The 22,730-nt window shown below is 26.5% G+C and overlaps 1 protein-coding gene across 1 annotated transcript in view; it reads right to left on the reverse strand.

Moving 5' to 3' along the window:
• The window catches only part of LOC136087405 (uncharacterized), a 72,684-nt gene extending 54,838 nt beyond the window's left edge, over positions 1 to 17,846 (reverse strand). The window contains exons 1-2 of the mRNA XM_065810121.1: positions 17,779 to 17,846; positions 16,945 to 16,978 (exon numbers count right to left, since the gene is read on the reverse strand). Of these exons, the coding sequence (XP_065666193.1) occupies positions 16,945 to 16,978; positions 17,779 to 17,802 (58 nt within the window). The 5' untranslated portion in view covers positions 17,803 to 17,846. The remainder of the gene's footprint in view (positions 1 to 16,944; positions 16,979 to 17,778) is intronic.
• Positions 17,847 to 22,730: the final 4,884 nt, after the last annotated feature.

The following is a 22,730-nucleotide window of genomic DNA, read 5'->3' on the forward strand; positions in this document are numbered from 1 at the left end:
ACATTTAGTGAGATTCAAAAAGAAGTAGAGCGTGGGAGAGAAAAGAGGAATATGCTAAGTAAAAAGTATCATAGAGCTGTAAAAATAATTTCAGCAATTGATAATGCATTACTAGCAAGCACTACGACACTTGGAACTATTGGAATTGGATTTTCAGCAACAATAATTGCAGCACCAGTAGTTATTGCATGTGAAGGTGCAGCATTAGGACCAGGTGTTTTATCATTAATAGGAGGGCAAGTTAATAAAAAATTAAATTTAAAAGCAGAAAAGCATGAAAAGATTAAAGTACTTGCTGATTCAAAACTAAATACAATAAGTGGTTATATTTCTATTGCTTTAGTAGGTGGAAGTATAGATGACAATGAATTTATACTAACACTTAGTGAACTTGAAAAATTTAAAGTCATTCTTGAACAAATTAGAACAAATACAAAAGAATTAATTGATGAACAAACTAAAGAATCATTAATTAAACAAGGAAGAGATGATGCAATTAATATACTCAAAAGCAGATTTAGTAAAAATGTAGATGTAAAAACACAAAATAATTTATTGAAATAATTCATAAAAATAATTTATTAAATTAAAACATAACATAACTATTTATTTTGTGTATTTTTATCTTTTTTATAAAAAAGCAAAATGTCATTTCTAAAAATTGAAGATCCTGAAAAATCAGATAAAATTGTTAAAGAATTCTTAGATCTTAAAAAAATTACAGAATGATTAAATTACAGTTAGGCTTAGAAAAATTGTAGAAGCCAGTAATTGATAGTCAAGATGGAATAAAAGAAAACATTTATTGCTATTTATATATTATTAAATAAATTGCAAGATCAAGCTAATAAATTTGCACTAACTTTTTTAAATACTTATCCTGAATAAAGTAAAGAGATAATGATAACTGAAACTAAAGAACTATTACCCTCTCATGAAGAAAATAAAGGTATGAGGCTAGGAAAAATTGCAACAGATTATCTAAGAATGTATATTAATAGTAAAAAATCTACCGATACTACATTTGGAATACATACTAAAGATGATATATTATATATTGGAAAAAAACCAATACATATTAGTGATGATGATATAATTATTGATGATGAAACATATCATGGTACTCCTGTACTTTGGGAGTTGATAACAAAGTTTAATCCTAATAACGAAATGTATAGTGAAGAAAATACCGAAATATATTAATACAAACAGATGCAACTTCTGAAAACCCATACAAACCAAAGTAGTAAAAAATACAGAGGAATAATAGCACCCATTTGGAGAGATATAAAAATATCCATAAAGCTATAATCAAAAGGAAATGGAATTGGAGGACGAACAAAAACACAAACTACAATTCTTCCTAGCAACCCTGATGCATTAATTGAAATGCTTGAATTACGTATAGCTGCATGGAAAGCAGATAACACTGGAACAAGAAATGAAGCTGTTGCAATTTGTGATGAATTATTACGACAACATATAATAAATATTCCAAAGTATAAAGCAATACAAAATAATTTATAATTATATATCAGTGCATATAAAAAATATATATAGTACATAAAAAATGCTAATTGTTCATAATAAGAGATATATAAAGAAACATGTTATTGGAGGAAGTGGTATATTCGAAAGTATAAGAGATTTATTTAAACGAATAAAAACGTCAAATGTAACAAGAGTATTATCACCTATGTTGAAGAAGTTGGCTACTACTGATTTAGGAAAGACTGCAATAACTGCTGCTAAATTTTTTATACAAATAGTTTTTTAAGAATTGTCTATCAAAAAATTATTAAGTTTCTGGCATTTCTGTAAAATATTAAATTTTACAGAAATGCCAACTGTGAATAATGGAATTGAAAGGCTTGAATTCCATAAATATGAGCCAGCTGCTCGTACATATCTAAATAGTCCTGGAGAAATAAGAATCGACGTTGTGACACAAAATATTTACACACTTCCATCTGAAGCTTATCTCTTATTTGAAGGACAACTTGTTTAATTAGCTGATGGAATAGATTAAGCTAATACAGATGCAGTGACGCTGACAAATAATGGTATTATGCATCTATTTAGTCAAATATCGTACCAATTATCAAACCAAAATGTAGAAACTATTTATCACCAAGGTAAAGCTACAATGTTGGGAATGCTTAAATACCCAAACGACTTTCAATTAGCGAAAGAATTAAATCAATTGTGGTATAAATATACTACTACAACAGCAGTACTTGCTGATAACTTAGGGTTTGCATTAAGACAAGCACAGATAATTCAGAAACCGACTACAAAAGAAACATTTTCATTTTGCATACCTTTAAGGCACATTTTTGGATTTTGTGATGATTACGAAAAAGTTATTTTTGGATTTAAACATACAATAACTCTTGTATGAAAAACTGATAATGACGCAATTTTTAAGCTTTCTACAGTAGCTGATGCAAAAGTAAATCTTAATAAAATATCATTGTTTATACCACATGTGCTATCGCAGATGCAGAAAGGTTTAAACTTTTTCATCAAATCGCATCAAAAACGAACGTTCATACTATATCTGTTTAACAATCTACTAGATTTTCTTGGGACGTGTACACAAGGATAGAAATGCTAATGCTTAAATATTCGATCATTGTGACTTGTCAAATATCTATATTTCTCTTAATTCTGAAAGATATCTTGCTGTTGATTATAATTTATCATTCCCAAATAAGCAATTTTCAAGAGCTTATAGAGATGCAGCTGTTTTTAATCAAAAATTTTATGGAATGAATGAATTGATCACACACAGTAATATAACTCCTTCTGACTATAAAGATTTATGCCCTTTTTTTGCTTTTTTAATGTTAGTAAACAATCTGAAAAGTTATATCAGGTTCGGTACAAATAAAAGTTACAGCAATATTTAATACAACTGTTCCAGTAGGTACTGAAGCATTTGCAGTTACAATATCTGATAAAATTTTACAACTGCAATCAGACGGAAGAATCTTTTATTCTGTTTATTAAATTTTTTTAAAATTAAATTTTTTTTCTTTATATATTAAACGAATGAAATACACAAAGAAAAGTTTAAAAAATCTATAAGAAGAAAAAAAAATTTCAAAAAAATCTGACAATATCGCTTCATTGCTAATGATTGCTTTAGATAATGGGTTGTTAAATAAAGAATCAATTATGACTGAAGTAAAAGAAATAAATGATAAAACACCAGTTGGCAGACCTAGAATACATCCGGTGAAAGAAGCAAATAAGAAAAAAACAATCAAGCCTAGAACACATTGTGAAAAACAAAAAACAAAAAAAAAAGAAATAAATCCAAAATATGAAAGATTAAGAAAAATTAAGAAAAAACCAGTCACTGTTAACTTAACTAACATAGAAACTGGAGAAATTAAAATATATAAATCATTATATAGTGCTATGCGTGAGACTAAGCATGGATGGAGATATCTTGAATTACGTGATGGAAAAGTTGATAATGTATTTAAGATTGAAATATTAAAATCTATAACTATGGAATTATTTAACGACTATTTACTTTTTTCAAATGGAACAGTTAAAATTGAAAAAGATTGTGAGTTTAAAATAGAAAGAGTTATAAAACCTTCTTATAGAATTAGAGGGTGGAGACGTATAGAATGTTTATAATAAATATATGCTTAAAAAATATTTACATGTGCTTTGTAAATATTTTTAATAAATAAAATCTTTTCATATAAAAAATGGAAAATATACTCGATGAACCTACTCTAGATATGGCATCTTCGAAAATTTTAACTCCTACACCTTTTGTATATAGAACATTGTCAATTACAAAAAAGCAGGAGATTTAAAAATATAAAAATATTAATTATTATTGTAGAATAAGAGGATTTGGATATATTTAAAGACCATAATAAAGGTTTAAGAAAAAATATGATCAGATATTTTTTTTTTTAATTTTTTAAAGAAAATGAAAGTCAAAAAAAAATATCTTGTTATATAAAAATGGAAAACAAAAATCTCAGAGAATTAAAACAAATCGCACTAGAGCGAAAAATTAAGTATTATTATAGAATGAGAAAAAGTGAACTATTAGAAGAGTTAGCGCACACACCTGTAATTACTGTATAACGCAATCTACAGCAGTTAGTAACACACCGATTGAACAAAGGCCAGCACAATCTACAGCAGGTTAGATAAAAAGTAAATTTTATTCTATTGCAGATTGGATTGTGTCATACGTACCTGATCCAATTAAGAATACAGTCAATCAAAAAGTCAACTCATTAAAAACTTTATTTATAACTTAGTTATAAATAAAGTTGAACCTGAAAATAAAGTTGAACCTGAAAATAAAGTTAAAGAAATAAATACAATAGAAATTAAATTAAAGAAATCATCTGTTAAAAATGTAACAAAACAAATTTACAGCTAAAGGAATAGATGGTTACGATGTTTTATCCTTCATAAATGCTGCTAAAAATAGCTCTATTTAAGTACAAAAAGAATATAAAAATTTAAAAATTTATATAGTTCTATATTGGGAAATGGAGTGTACTGATATTAAAACAGGAGAAACTATAATCACAACTGCTCCATTTAGAACGAATAATCAAGTTGTATTAGAGTCAACAGGTTTGAATGAATTATATGAAACATCAAAGCTGAATATTTTGGAATCATTTCCATCTTTTCAACAGGTAGGATCAGGTTGGAGGTTTGTTTCTGTTGAAAAGATGGATATAAATATTATCGAGCATAATCCTATTAAAGCTAAATCATATATTCACTTGATAAAACTTTAGCAACTAAAAAAGCAATAATTAATATGAAAAATGAAGATTATCAATGTTTTAAGTGGTGTATTGCAGGAGCATTAAATCCTAAAGATAAAAGTCCTGAAAGAATAGATAATGATCTTAATAATCAAGCTGAAAAAATAAACTGGGATAAAATAGAATTTCCAGGATCATTAAACCAAATTACAAAATTTGAGAAAAATAATACAGATATCAGTGTTAATGTATTTGGTTATGAAAACTCAGAAGTTAATATTTTGCGTGTGTCAAAGAATAATAATCTTAAACATTATTATTAAACAATAGTGATTAGTTTCAACATCTCAAATGTTGAAACTAATCACTAGTGATTACACTATTGTTTAATAAAAATTTTGAGCAGATTACTATCTTCTTAATCATCTAAACATCAACATAAAGTGTATTATTGCAGAAATTGCTTATTAGGATTTAATTCTGAAGAATCATTATCTAATCATAAACTTTATTGTGAAACACATGATTCAGTACGTATCGAACTTCCACCACCAAAATCAACAATGCAATTTACTAATCACAATAAATCAATGAGAGTTCCGTTTGTAATATATGCAAAAGTTTTATAAAACCAATTGACACTAGTGAACCAAATCCGAATGAATCTTATACTAAACAATATCAAAGACATATTTCAAGTTCATTCTGTTATTATATTAAATGTTTTGAGGAAAATTTTTATCAAAGTAAATTAGTCACATTTACTGCAAGTAGTAAAACGGATGATGTTGCACAAATTTTTGTTAACAGCTCAGAAGAAGATATAAGAAAAATTTATAACATGATTAAATTTCCAAAAAAGATGATATTTACTGAAGAAAACAAGCATAATTTTAAAACAGCAATATCAAGCCACATTTGTAAAAAAAAAAAATTGAAAATGATATAGTACGCGACCACTGCCATATTATTGGAAAATATAGAGGTGCTGCTCATCAAGATTTTAATTTAAATTACAAAATTTCAAGATTCTTTCCAGTACTATTTAACAAATTATCTGGTTATGATTCTCACTTAGTTATAAAGAAATTATCAGAAGGAAAGTTGAATTGTATACCAAACAATGAAGAAAAGTATATTAGCTTTTCTGGAGAAATTAAAGATGGCGAATATATTAAAGATGGAAACAGTGTTGAAGTTAAACGTAAACTTCGTTTCTTAGATAGTTGTAGATTTATGTCTGATAGTTTAGATGAATTATCAAAGAATTTAGAAAAAGATAAATGTAAAAATAATGGAAAATTCTATTCAGGTAAAAAATTAAATTTATTACTAAGAAAAGGTGTATACTCATATGATTAGGTTGATTCTATTAATAGAATTAATGAGACACAATTACCACCAAAAGAATCATTCTTTTCAAAATTAAACAATGAAGATATAAGTGATGATGATTACTCACATGCACAAATCCTATGGAAAGAGTTTAATTGCAAAACATTTAGAGATTATCATGATTTGTACAATGTTTCAGATGTACTTTTACTAGCTGACGTCTTTAGAAATTTTAAAGATCTTTGTTAGTTTCTAACTTGAATAATAAGAAAAATTATATATTACATTATGAAAATCTTAAATTGTATGAAAGATTAGGATTAGAGATTACAAAAATTCATAGAGGAATAAAATTTGAACAAATAGCATGGTTACGTAAATACATTAAACTAAACATAAAACTTGGAACTAAATCAACTAATAAGTTTGAAACAGACTTTTTTAAACTTATGAACAATTCAGTATTTGGAAAAACAATGGAGAATATTGAAAACAGATTTGATATTAGATTAGTAACAGATAGAAATGAAGCTATTAAATTAGCATCAAAACCTAACTTTGAAAGTAGAACAGTATTTGATGTAAACTTAATAGCAATACATATGAAAAAAACAAAATTAAAATATACTAAACCAATTTACTTAGGAATATGTATATTAATGTATGAATTTCACGACGATTACATAAAAAGTAAATATGATGATAGAGCAAAACTATTATTCACAGATACAGATTCTTTAGCATACGAAATTAAGACAGAAGACATTTATGCAGATATTACTAAAGATATTGAAAGCAAATTTGATACAAGCGATTTTGATAGAAATCATCCTGCAATTAATAAGGTAGGCTTTAAAGTTGGAGCTAATAATAAAATATTAGGAATGTTTAAAGATGAATCAAAAGGAGCACAAGTTGAAGAATTTGTAGGACTTGGATCAAAGTTGTATTCTTACAAAGTACACGGAGAAGATAAGAAAAAACGTAAAGAAGTAAAGACAAATGTTGTTAAAAAATAAATAACGTCAAATTGTTTTTTTTAGAAAAAAAACAATTTATAAGTTTAAATGGAAAAAATTAACAACAATTATCATAAATTTATCAATGTTGAAGGAATAATTTTACCAAATGAACCACTAACAAATTTTCAATTGATCAAAGCAGAAAAAAAACTAAAATTAAAACATTTTAAAGGTGTATTTGTAAGAGATGAATTACCTAAAAATACACAAAAAAAAGAATGTGGAATATTAAATACAGGAGATTAAATTACGCAGGGATTCCACTGGATTTGCTCGTACAAAGACGGAGATGAAAAACTAAGTTTTGACTCTTATGGACTACGACCACCAATTGAAGTTGTTAATTATTTAAAAAGTCCTGTTTATTATAATAGTGATAGAGTTCAATTTGGAAATACCTCATTCTGTGGATACTTGTGTTTATAGGTTTTAAAAAAACTAGATGAAGATGTGATTTTCAGAATATTAATAATAATCTATGGTAATTTTTTTAAAAAAAATCTATGGTAATTTTAAAAAAAATTTAGTCACAAAATTTTTCTTTATATATAAAATGCCTGTTGATAAATTCGGTCGCGACACTATTTCAACTGTAGCAGTAGATGGTTTAACAATATCTAAAGCTACTAACTTGTTAATTAGGAGAGTCGGACAAAATAATGCAGCTAGTAATATTAATGTGAATTCTAATAAATTAATAAATGTAGCAGAACCTACTAGCTCACATGATGCTGGTACAAAAAATTATGTTGATAATAAAACATTTAATCTTAATGAATTAGGAACGATACCAAATTTAAGTTTAACGTGCCTTGGATTAAAAAAACAGACTCTTCTACCAACTACAGGTCCAGATGCAACAACAGTTTTTGAACAATCTTCTGGTCTTCGTATTCTCAGAAAACTATGGTTAGCATTCCAAGGATTAAATCCTAATCATAATGTTCCAGGTAATGTATTTCTTAGAATATACGCAGATCATGCACTTTGCATAGGAGATTATTCTACTTCTACAGATAGTGTTGGAGATAATAATATTTCATTTGCCTGTAATCATTTATTTTCACAACTTGACCTACTTGGTAACTCATTTTATGCAAACTCTTTACAAGGTTGTAATGTATATACAGCTAATGCATAAGGAGGATACTTTACACTAGATTTACCAATTACTACTAGTCTAGTAATTCAATTATACAATAAAACAAGTCAAAACGTTACATATTGGATACAACCTTTTATTATAAGAACTACATCGATACCTTAATCATTGTCATCTAATAAATTATATTCAGAAACATTTAGATTTATGAACACAACTTATGGTAAAGAATATATATTATTAGACACTACAGACAATGCTGGCCATGGTGTTTATCGTAAAAATATTAGAATGCATGTTATTGGCTTATCTGGTAATTGGTGGGAATCTTGAGTACGCATGTATGATGCATACAATTCTCCAGTAAATACTAACTCTGTTATACAACTTTGGATACCTTTTAACGAAAATAACTATATAGTATTTCCTGGATTAGATGTCAATAGTGTACGCATATACGCCTCAGAAGGCTCAGAAGACTTTTATCTTTCTTCGTGGAACGGTTCTAATATTAAAACATTTAATAATGAATCATCTGGACTATTGTATCAATCAAGTAGTTTAATTGGTTCTACAACTACTATCTCATTTTACAGAAATTTTACAGATTCCATGCCTAGTGTTGGTAGTGGAAGAAGGTTAGTAGTTACATTAAACTCTGGGGATGCAGAAGAGGGACAATCAAGAAGTTTTGATGTAATAGAACGTGCTTTCTTTTACGCATAGCTCACCTTATAATTATTATTTCTTTGTTGAAATAAAAATTAAATTAATACCATGTCATGCTAGTTGAAGAGATCGCATAATATGCATGTTGAAAAATGGTTGAAATGATGCCATACTTTCTAGCTCACACACTTTTTTTGAAAATGCACTTTTTTATGAGCTACAATCGTCACTTCATACTACTATCATCAACACTAAGATCACAAGATGAAACAGCTGAACTCAAATTAGTCTCACAAAGAGCAAGTAGGTCTGGTGAACTTTGCAAGAGATAAGACTCAACAGAAGAAAAGTTACTTCGGAGACCACGAATATTACTGAATGATAGGTTTAGAGAACTTGGTGATGACAATAGTTTTTTGTGCTATGTAGTTTTTGGTACTTTAGTCATTTTGAATTTTTTAAAGAAATTGACTCAAAGCATTGATAGTACTCAGTACACTATTTAATAGTCCAAGCAATTGCCTCATTACTATTAATAAGCCCTAAGCTGTAACAAAGGGCTCCAAATATGGCTCGAACAATGCACACCAAAAGTACGAACAGGGACACCATCCATGCCCCACATGACACTGTTAGTACTCTGATATTTTTCAGCTGTTGATGGAATCAGCTTCTCTGAGAGATAATCACAGAGTTCGGGAAACCTGACTACCAGCAGGCCTCAGAACCATAAAACTGAGTTTTAGAGCTGTACCCTCATTAGGTGATAATAGAACGAGTTGCCTAGTCATAAAAACCGAGGCAAAGGTAAAACCCATGCAATGAGTCAAGAAGATATAGCGTTCAACATCATAAACTGGAAACAATGTATTAAAAATATATCTGCGCTAGCCTAATAGACGAAGAAGGGGTGCGAGGCTGGTCAACAGATAGAATCTATTTACCTTTTAACTTTTCATTAATTTAAATTTCCATCCCTTAAATTTTTCATTAATTACGTCTTAATTTTTCATTAATTCCCTTAATAGTTCATTTAGACTGTATTTATAGTTTAAATAAAAACTATAAATACAGTTTTTGATATAACTTTCTATATAAAAAAATAAATATAGTCTGAATTTCTTTTAGATTTATTATTTCATATATACTAAAATTAAATATAAATCAAATTGTTAAAAAAAAATCAAAGAAATAATATTTTAATGTAATAATAAATAAATTAATAACTTGCAACCTAATCTATTTCAAACAACTCCTTATGAAACCGTTAGTTATTATTATTTAGATTTCAATGTTATTTCGAGATAAAATAAAAAATAGCGCACGCATTTAACAACTACCAAATAAAATATCTACGGATAGTTACCCATAAAACTATATATTTTTGACCGATACTTATAAAAAGTGATTTTAATTTTAGTTTACATGTTCGTTTGATCTGTGTTTTATAATGAAAAGATAAACCTCCGAATATAATTCAGACGGCTTTTGAACGTTCCACGCTGACCAAAAAAAATATTTTGGTTTCAACAATGTCTAGGATGTTCAGAACGTAAACTGAACGTACATTGTACGTTTTTTGTACGTGCAGTGTTTGCTGGAGAATACTTGGTGGAAAAGTTATCACTTTTAAATTTTTCTTGTTATTTCTAAGCATTTTTATTCTGTCAGCCAATCTACTTGTAGAGGACCAAAATACATCTGCATCTTCTCTTAGCTTTATTGCTTTACCAAAAACATGTTTTACTGCAATTTACAAAATCTTTGTTTATATATCTTACACGTTTCTTTTTATAGTTGCCCACTATTTTTAAACTTTGTATAAAATTATAATTAATTTTATAATTAATTTCTATACATAACATTAAAGAAGAAAAAAATCATTTATATATGTACCACGAAGGTCAAGGAAGAAAAAGGCCTAATGAAGTAGCGACTTTTTAAATAATTATTTGATCTCAGTTCCACCAAAGTATAATACACTACGTTTGTTTTGTGACAACTGTAGTGGAAAAATTAAAAAGCAAACCCTATCACGTTTTTGTTTATACTTAACTGACAGTGGTAGGTTTGATAAAGTTAAACAGTTCTTCCCATTGTAAGGGCATTAGTTCGGTTAAGTATTATTTGCTCGCGTGTACAACTAATTTTTACTTATTTGTCCGTGGATGTTTATTATTAATTATTTAGACCATTTCACCTAATAATCTGGCGTAATTTAAAATTTTTTTTTATAAATTAAATTTGTATATAAACCTTGTTTAAATAAGTATTGAAATACTTCTCTTTTGTATAAAGAATGCCAGACAAAACCTAAACCCTCAGTCGATGTATGTACACTCCTTGGCGCCTATCCCTATTTAAGTCAGTTGATAGATGTACACGTCACTGTGACTACGACTATAACAATTTATGTACGTATTGATGCACTTTTTCTATGAAACACATTTGCATTTATTATTTTGGATTTTTTCTGAATTTTTCTCAGAAATATTTTCCGGATTTTTTCAGGAAAAAAAATTCTAAAATACGACCAGAATTATTCCTGAACTTTCCAATGCTGCCTTGAACCTGATTTCAGAATATATTCCACAAATTTTTTAAGAAAAATTAATGTCTTGTAATTAAACTTTTTATTTATTTTGTATAACATGTCACTTCAATAAAAATGTAAAAAATAAATTCCTTGGAGAAGTAATTTCCGTACTAAATCCTTACGTTTAAAAACTAAAAAAATCAGAAAATTTATCAAAAATCATAAAACGTTTATGGAAAAGCTAAGCTAAATGCCTTCCTGAAAAAATCCTGTGACAGTTACATGCGAAAGTATTTCCAATTGACTAATATATTCAACTTGGTTGATAAGTTGTTTTTTTTTTTAATTTTGCTTTGTTCTAAACTACTCCTGTCCTAAACTACCTTCTCCCCTATATAAAGTTTGAATCAAATTACATTCTCTTCCGCCTTCTCTAAACCGCAAAAAAATAAATCTAAAAATAAAAAAAAATGGATGGTTTGAATCAAATTGATCATTTTTCGGTTTGGATGAGGAGAAAAAACACACTTTCCCTTTAGTAAATTGATGAAACCTCGAAATATCTTGCAATATGCGAAAAAATTTTTATACTAATTTATCTCATTCTCAGACTACAAAACAAATATTTATACTGTTAAACATTTTTTATATATAAGCGTAAAGAAAAATGCATTTTTGGACAGCAACGATAGTGGTGCAGCTACTCTCTTGTTTCTGATACTTCTGGTAAATTCAGATTTACTCGAACTACATTCAAAGTTTTTTTTGGATCTTAAACATTTATAAAAACGTTTATTTAAAAACATTTTTGCTGTTGTATTATTTGTTAATTTATTTTGACAGGACGAGAATTTGAGGAGATTTGAGAGAAGAGCGTCAAACACTGTGCCCCCTTAGTAAATATATGCACCACTCTCTAATATACTTTGTAGGAAAGTTTATTTTTACTTTTCATACATGTTTGACGTTATTAGAATTAAAGATTTTTGATAAGGGAAAGTCGGTAGCCCCGGACGACGGGTAACTCCGGGCACTTGATGTACAGCTTAAACTAAAGAAGCTCTGTGATTTTAAATACTATAAAAACATGATTAGAGTGAAAATATGGCATATGCAAAATATCTACTATAATATGCCGAAGCCATTGGCTGGGAGTGCAAAATATTGTTTTCCACCGCCAGGAGAACAATGTATCGTCATATTTGATTCACATATTAATATTTCTAACTTTTATGTAAACTAACAACTTTTTATTGGTTAAAGATACATTTTTATTTACAATATTTATTTAAAAAAGTATTCGTTTAATACTTTAATTCACTTGTTTTAAAACCAGTATTTGTGAACGAGGTATGATTAGCTGGTTTAGGACATATAATTGGAGGGTGGCTCCGGACAACTTAATCCATTTACACATTAAAAATAAGCAAACTTTTTATACTAATAATAATACATTTAATACAATAAACAAACCCATAATATAAACTCATTTAATTCCAATAAAAAGACCTAAGATCTGAAAGAAGTGTTTTGGAAATGTTTATTTTCATTAGTAAAAAGCTAATGCTTAAATTTCTAAATGATGGCATTTTCATTCCAATACCTTATATACTAGAAGCAATTTTTAACGACGACTTTTTTTTAATGTGTTGCGAACATTCCAATGCTAATTAATTATATATTATATTTGTGTCACATGGGTAAAAAGAGGTAAAATTACGGTAACACCGTGATTTTACCTTTTTTTACACGGTAAGACCTCTTTTTTACACCTCCAATTTTGAAACATGCCTTTTTTCTTTCATATTCTCATTATGTTTTGTATATTATTTTTATTATTTATATTATATATTATTTATATTATATATTATTTTTGTATATTATTTTGTATATTATGTTTTGTATATTAACATTATGTTTTGTATATTATTAAGGTACACAATAATTATTTTTTGTATTTAAAAGTTATTAATTTAATTTAAAAAAGTTTTTATATGAAAAATTATGGTTTTTTAGATAGAAAAGACAGTGGTTCATTGCCCTCTCAAACCCCTTGGATATACCCTGCTGCCAGAGGACAATTTATATTTTTCATTTATCTTCTTATGCCTAGTCATAAGTATTTAAAAAATTTAAAATTGACAAAAGTAAATCAGTTAAGTTAAGGAAAACTTAATCTTGACCACTGTTTCTTCAACAAATCCATATTACAAATATTTTTTACTTAGAACCTCATAAATTTTTTTTGCATTGTTTGCCTTTGATAGTTTTTTCACCTTTAAATTACTGTAATAATGCTCTTTCTTACGATATTTAACAATCTAAATATTTAATCAATTTAAAAATTTCATGTCACATAACTTAATGCATAGACTATAATGAATTTACATAAAATAATAATAGTTGAACAAAAAAAGTTCTGATTAATAAAATGCTGAAATAAGTAACTAAAAGCAAGAATACTGAGTAATCTCAAAGAAGAATACTGAGTAATCTCAAAGACAATGTTTTACTCTTAAAAGGATTTCTGATTTTATAAGGCAGTATTCTTGTTTTGGTCAACATGCTTTGTTAATATATATATATATATATATATATATATATATATATATATATATATATATATATATATATATATATATATATATATATATATATATATATATATATACATATATATATATATATTTCTAATAACAAAGATAAGGTTTCAAAACTGCGACATTTTAAGGTGTCTGTAGCATAATATATATATATATATTTTTTAATTTGGCTGGCGCATAAAAAATATGTGTAGGAAACAAGCTGAATAGATTTAAAAAACTCAGAATTCCTTCGACATGAATTTCACGTGGTAAAAGCAAGTAAATTTTGGATATCAACTAAGTTAATACAATGTATTTATCATGATAAATACATTATATTAACTTAATTGATATCCAAAATTTACTTGCTTTTACCACGTGAAGTTCATGTCGAAGGAATGCATCCATACACAAAAGCCAATCTTACACATGTCTTATTTTCAATAATAATCTAAATTTATAAACATTAAAAAAAAAAAAACACCACAACAAAACAATGATCTCATGCTATTTTAAAAAATGTTGCACAAACTTTTTTGAGGTAGCAAATAAAAATTTGTGCCTAAAACGTGGCACAAATTTTTAGAACAAAAATCGGTTCCATAAAACGGGATTTCTAAGTACTAATCCTGTGATTATTATAATGATTTTGCAAGTTTTGCACTTAAATAGTTTCGTCTACTTTTCACTTTAAAAAATGCTTATAAACAAGAGTATGTCTTTTACGTTTTTAAAAATTAATAATAATATTGTTTTTCTAAATTACTTTCAAACTATATAATACTGCAAAGTATAACAGTTAAACAAACTATAGCGCTAAACAAAAAAACTATGTTGATACGGATTTATTAACATTACAAAATTAAATTTATGTAAAAAATGCCGGGTACCTAATGGATTACAGCATTTATACTATCAAAAGGTTAAAACATCTGGTAAAACTGAAGTTTCCCATTTCATTAGTAGTTTAAAAAAAGTAATTAGTACAAAAAAAGTATTCTTGTCTCCGCTTCCGGTAAATGATATTGTTAAAACTTCCCATAAACTAAAAAAAAACTTCATTCGAAATAAGATTCTATCTTTTTAAAACAAAATTTTTATTTGGTCAATAGAATATTTAAATTTAAGTATATTTCGGGATAAAGAGTATTCTATTAATAGTTTAAATATAATACATAACCAATGAACTTTTTAACAATATCATTTATCGGTAGCGGAGACAAGAGTACTTTTTTTGTACTAATTGCTTTTTTTAAACTACCAATGAAATGAGAAACTTCAGTTTTGCCAAGTGTTTTAACCTTTGTTAGTATAATATATGAGTTGGTATGTTTCATTAAAGAAAGATAAAAATATGACTTAGAGCCTCATAATTCCATTAAGCGGGATAATGTGGGTCTATTGAACATATCTTAAACCTAACTTAAAAATTGTACATAAAACTTTTATAGTGTAATTTACTAATAACAATGTCTAATCATGGTTTTCCTTAAAAGATATAAATAAATATAATTAAAATGAAGCATAGTCTTTTTTTACTACTTTGTTATATTATTAATACTTTATATAAACTATATAGCAAATATAATGCGTTTAGAATTATTGTTTTTAAGAAAGAAAAAGTTCTAAATACTGATGATTTATAGGAAAACAAAATGATTATTTTGTATTTATACAATTGCCAAATGTTTTATGAGAACTTTTTAACATCTATTGACTTTTTTCTAAAAAAAAAGAAATTTTTGAATTTATTTTTTATATAGTTGAATTTATTTTTGAATTTATTTCTTTGCTATTTATAATCTTAACTTTAAGATGTTTTTCAAAAATCAACTGGAAAGTATAAGTAATAATTCTTGTTTAAACAGTTTTCAACTTGGACATATGAAAATATCAACAATATTAAACATACAAAAAAATAAGCACTTGAAAATGGTTGCGCAAATAATAAAATAAATGTAAAGAGATTTTAAAATACTTAAAAGATTCAAAGCATAATTTAAACTTGAATTGCATATATTTGGTTAAGGGTAAGAGTTATGTTTTTATTGCAAGAAAAAGTTTTAGAATTAACAACTTAAAAAGATAACCATTAAATTAGTTAAAAATGTTAACGATTTGCAATAATATAATTGATTGATTAACAATGATTTAAAATAATAATAATAATAACAATAATAATAGTAATAATAATAATAAAGTATTAATGATTTATAATATATATAATTTTGATAGTAATACAGGAGAATGGTTTGGAGAAGATTGGTAAAAGATATATTTTTAGCGTCTCTTGAAAAGTAAAATACAATTCTTAACAGTAGTAATTATTACTAAAATCACAGTTGATCATTAGTACTATAAAAATGTAGAAAGTCAATCATGTGTGAAATCTGGTTCAGTAAAATGGTTCACATATACAATTTTGATCGTAACGCAGCAAAAATAGTAAAAGAATTTTAGTCTCTCTTGAAAAGGAAAATACAATTCTCAACAGTAGTAGTTATTACTATAATCACAGTTGATCATTAGCACTATACCAACGTATAAAGTCAATCATCTGTAAAATCTAAAAGAGTAATTTAATATTACGACTGTAATATAATGGAAGTAAAAAGAAGTAGTTTTTTTGATAAGAAAACTTTTATTGTAACTGAGATTGCGTTTTTGTAACTGTAAGTACATCGGTAATACACAGTCGATGATTTCTCTAAACCTATTTGAACTTGATTTTTATAATCTTTATATATAAACTTATATACTTATAAACTTAAACTTAAATCATATACATTTACTTGTAAACTTATCCTTTTGAAATATGCAAAAATTAAAAAATTATTATAAGTTTATTAAATTTATTTATAAAACTTTAAGTATGACATAAAGTAGTGGAAAATTTTAAATAATCACAAAATTTTAAAATAATCAAACTTACATATTGCACATTGAACAGGTATTTCTATACATATCTAAAAATAAATTTTCATATATATATATATATATATATATATATATATATATATATATATATATATATATATATATATATATATATATATATATAAATTAGTAAAAAAACACTTATCTAACTTTTATCTTCTACTTTAAGTTTCACCATTGCTGGATCATCAGGAAGAGTTACTAAATCTCAAAAAAAATCATTTTATAGAAAAAAATATTTTACAGGAAGTTATAAATTACTATAAAAAAATTTTTTACTTACTATATTTTTTTTGTTAACGGGAAGTTACAGAAAGTAGATAAATTCCCGTTAACAAAAAAAATATAGTTATTAAAAAATTTTTTTATTATAATTTATAACTTCCTGTAAAATATTTTTTTCTATAAATTGAATTTTTTTTGAGATTTAGTAACTCTTCCTGATGATCCAGCAATGGTGAAACTTAAAGTAGAAGATAAAAGTTAGATAAGTGTTTTTATTACTAATTTATTATTGCTCTGTTCTTTAAGAACATTGAGCACTCTATTTGTAAAATACACTAACATTATTTACATATATATATATATATATATATATATATATATATATATATATATATATATATATATATATATATATATATATATATATATATATATATATATATATATATATATGTGTGTATATATCTATGTATATATATATATATATATATATATATATATATATATATATATATATATATATATATATATATATATATATATATATATATATATATATATACATATATTACATATTGGGAAATGTTTAATAAGTAAAGCTTACCAAGAAAATAACTTGAAGTTTCATTTTATATTAATATTCAAACTAAAAATTATTTCTTTTTTCTTTTTAAACTTTAAGTATATTTAAAAAAAGAAATGCATAGCTAAAATACATATTTTATTGGGTAATAAAATATGTATTTTAGGAATATTAATGAAACAAAACAATCGCGTATTTATGCTTTTAAATCAAACTAATATTCATGAAAAATGTTTTAAAATGAACGACTCTTTTCACTAGTAAATCGAATATTAATTATAAAAAAATGTCAATAAAATGTGAAACAAAATCAACGAAGTTTATACTTTTTAAAAGAAGACTGAAGCACTGGATTATAAATTAAAAATTAAAAAAATGTTTAAAATTAAAAAATTGGCAAATTTATTTAAAAAATTTTTTTTTTTTTTGTATCTTTAAAAGTGTAATTAAATCATCAAAAAGATAAACAAAAGATAGGAAATAATTCATGCCGAATACAATTAATTAATAAAGATAAAAATATCTTTTTTAGTTAATTGTATTCGGCAAATTATTTATTTCGAATAAAATTAAAACATAAGTGCTGCTAAATAAATGAGGAGCAAATATGTAAATAGTGTTTTGTCACAAAATTAAAAAAGATAATCTATGGTAGTAATTAGTTTCGCTTTTATACATTTCATAATATAACGCCGAGATTTTCATTCATAACATCTTTTCTTCAATATATTGAATGAAAATCTCTGCGTTATATTATGAAATTTATAAAAGCGAAACTACTACTATAGATTATTTTTTTTATTTTTGTGACAAAACACTATTTGCATGTTTGCTCCTCAATTATTAAAATACTGGTTGAATATAAAAGCAAAAGCAAAGCATAAAAGGAAAGACTTGTCATTTAACTGAATTTAAAATATAAGCAATTAAAATAAACAAATAAGAAAGAGCGGGTATATTTAAACAGCACGCTAAGCCACTTTAAGTTTTTTAATTTTAAGAAACATTGTATTGATCTTTTGGCACTATTGCGCGGTAAATGTTTTGTTGACTAAAGCGACTTTATATTTTAGGAAATTCTTTTTTTTTTTTAGCGCTAAACTTAAAATCTTGTTTTGTAGTAAAAACTCTTGTGAAGATGAACTTTTTTGCTAGTTACGGAAAAAAAAGTTCAAGAAAAAACTGAAAAAACAAGGTTGCTTATTATTATAAAACCTTAATAACAACGTATTTAAAAATAGTTTTCAAAATTAAATTGATCTAACATATGCAAAAACATCTTAAAAGTTGGTTGTTTTTCCGATCTAAATCCAACGTTGATGCAACGTATAGAGATCAACGTTGATCCAATGTATATGGATCAGCGTTGACCAAATCTATATAACCCCACATTGATCCAATGTGTATGGATCAGCGTTGACCAAATCTATATAACCCCACATTGATCCAATGTATATGGATTAACATTGATCCAATGTTTATAACACAACGTTAATCCAATGTGTATGGTTTAACGTTGGATTATATAGATTGAATCAACGTTGATCCATATACTTTGGAACAACGTTTGATTTGATGCAGTTGATCTACGATGTATTTGCATTGACAAAAGGTAGATATATAAATATATATTTGTATGGTTTATATCATACGCACTATATATACATATAAATGCATATATAGTGCGTATGATGTAAATATACTTGTACATGTATAAGTGCAATATAACGTTGAATTAACTTAAAATACAACATTTCGCCAACGTAAAATATAACTTTGAGTCAACGTTGTTTTTTGATTGTTTGTGGCATCGCACTTGCAACAAAAATGATATTAAAACAACGTTGGCGGTTGATGTTGGGCCGACGCAATGTACAACATTTTTCTAACGTTTTATCAACGTATGTGTGCTAGCTGGGACTCTTTATATCAATATAAGCCACCCAGTTGCGTAACATCAAAATTTTACCCCTCCCCATCTTTGCCAGATTTTTATTAGGCCTCTTGAATAGATTAGAAAAACACACAATTTTTTATTAGGCCTCTGGCATAGATTAAAAAAAACCACAAAAAAAACAATTTTCCACTTAACTATTCAGTCAAGAAAACTTGCACAACCAGAAAAAAGAAAACAACGAATTACACTGACAAGCAACTCGATGCTACAATTGCGAAAATGACATCTTTCAACTTATCACTATGTAAACCATCATTTATGTGCAGCATTCCAAAAGCAAATTTATCGTTCAGAATAAAGAACCCGGCAAGTTCTACTAGAATTGCACTGCTAACATTTTTAGCACTTTTACTAAATTAACATTAGTTGAAATGCTTATATAAACTAGCCGATTTGAGTCTTCGACCCTCGACCCTCAAACTTAAATATGTTCGACCCTCAAACTTAAATATGTTGTTAGTTATTTGCAACATTGTAAGCAGTTTAAACATTCAGTTTAAACGTCGGCCAAATAACGTTATTAGAGGTGAAGGAGAGTATATATATATATATATATATATATATATATATATATATATATATATATATATATATATATATATATATATATATATATATATATATATATATATACAAATATATATATATATATATATATATATATATATATATATATATATATATATATATCAAAATTTATCAAAATATATCAAAATTTGTAAATAACCCAAATATAGAACAGATATTGTGCGTTATTGAAGTTGGAAGTGAACAAATATTATATGAAAATATCAATAGAATTGGAATTAGAAAAATAAGAAATTGTGTCAACATTAACAAATATATTAATTTACTAAAAACTAACACGCGAATCTGATAGGCCAGCCATAATATTTTTGGAATATTAAAACAACTATATTTAAAAAAAGACAAATTTAATTTCAATCGAGGGAAGTTTAAGGTGGTAGCCCTATAAAAAAATGATGAAAAAAATATTTTTTTGAAAAAAATTTTTATCATTAAAACAGCATCATGTATACCACTACTTTCATTCCCAAAAAAATTAAATCACCTACAATACCTTTTATGTCAGTTTTGATAACTTTTTAGACTATCTATATTTGGAAATTTGCATACCAACGCCCTTAGTTACGGTTCAAAATGATAATGGTCTAATAGTATCTCTTCATGTAGATCTTTTAACTCTTTTTTTTTTCCAGGTAAAACATCCACTTTGCTCTACTCAAATATAGTTCTAAAAAGTATATTGTAAAACTACAAACAGCATGTGGAAGTTACATCGAAATTTATTACATAGTAGTCATACTTTTATAGCTTCATATATATGTTTACTATTTTATTTGGTGCATCCTTTATGTATTTATTAGTATATGCATGTGTGTCTTTATACATATAGATAATATTTTTAGATTTTAAATAATAATGGAATGCCAAATGAAAAAAATTCCATAGTTAAAAAAAAGAGAAAGTGGAGTGGTGCAATTGCAAATAAAAAAAATATTGGGGATTCATCCGTTCTTGGTATTTGTTCAAGTCAAAGGAAATTAAATATGAATAATGAAATGTCTGCATCTATAGTAAAAAATCCTCTTGATAATGACTATTTTATGTTGGTACATTTTGCAATGATTCAAATATATTTTGTGAATTAATGTGTCCGAATTGTGGTAGTAACATTATATTATATGACGAAAACTTAAAACGGCGAGGGTATTCACACTTTATTAGCGTCAAATGTTCCAATTGTGACTGGATTAAAGCCTCATATACATCTCCTGAAACAAAAGCAAAGGAAATTAAAATTATTCAGGGTCGCAGAGCCTTTGACATAAATGTACAAGCTGTTGTTGCATTTCGTCAAATTGGATGTGGTTTTAGTGCTATGGATACCTTTTCTTCGGTAATGAACTTAAAATATTTAACTAAAGGTCCATTCATCCAACTTAATAAAGTTGTTAAAGATTGTTACAAAAAAGTAGCTGAGTTTAGTGTGAAAACTGCTGCTGGAGAAGTTGTCCATATTGACACTGTTAGTGATATACCATGAATTCGTATTTCTGTTGATGGCACGTGGCAGAAACGCGGCCATTCTTCACCACATAAAGTAGTAACAGCCATTTCAAGTGACAAGTGTCTAGATGTGGAAATAAATTCAAGGCATTGCTTTGGCTGCAAAATGTGGGAAAACAAACATGGTACCTTTGATTACTAAATTTGGAAACTTAACCACATATGCAAAATTGATCATACAAAATCCTCAGGTGCAATGGAATCAGCTGGTGCTGTTGGCATTTTTTCCCGATCATTACTAAATTATGGCCTGATTTAAAAGAATATTTGGGAGATAGAGACACCAGTTCGTTTGATGATGTTCTAAAATCTAATCCATATAAAGATCATAATGTAACCCCAATCAAGCTCGAGTGTATTGGTCATGTACAGAAGCGCCTTGGGACTCGTTTGCGCAATCTTGTGAAATCATATAAAAACACTAAAACACCATTATCTGGTAAGGGAAAACTTACCAACAAGTGCATTGACTCTATGCAAAATTATTATGGTCTGGCCATTCGTAATAATATTGGAAATTTGTATGCTATGAAGAAGGCAATATTATCGATCCTTTTTCATTTCACTGACCTACCAGACCCTTTCGATTGTCATAAATTTTGCCCACGAGATGCTTGAAGTTGGTGCAAGTATTGGTTAAAAGAAAATAAGTCATATAGGTCACTAAATTCAATTCCTATGTGGATAAAAATATCATCTTTCCAACTTTTAAAGTTTTAATGGAAGATGATTGGAAAAGTGTATGCATGGGAAAACACAAAATGAAAACGAGGCTGTGAATGCAATCATATGGTCTCGTGTACCAAAATCTATATTTGTTGGAAGAGAAACCATAGAAATGGGTACCTATTCAGCTGTCATACATTTTAATAATGGCAGGAACGGAATCATTGGCATATTAAAATATTTCGGATTGACAGGAATA

The sequence above is a fragment of the Hydra vulgaris genome, chromosome 11, assembly GCF_038396675.1.
Source record: "Hydra vulgaris chromosome 11, alternate assembly HydraT2T_AEP".
In the NCBI taxonomy this organism is placed as follows: Eukaryota; Metazoa; Cnidaria; class Hydrozoa; order Anthoathecata; family Hydridae; genus Hydra; species Hydra vulgaris.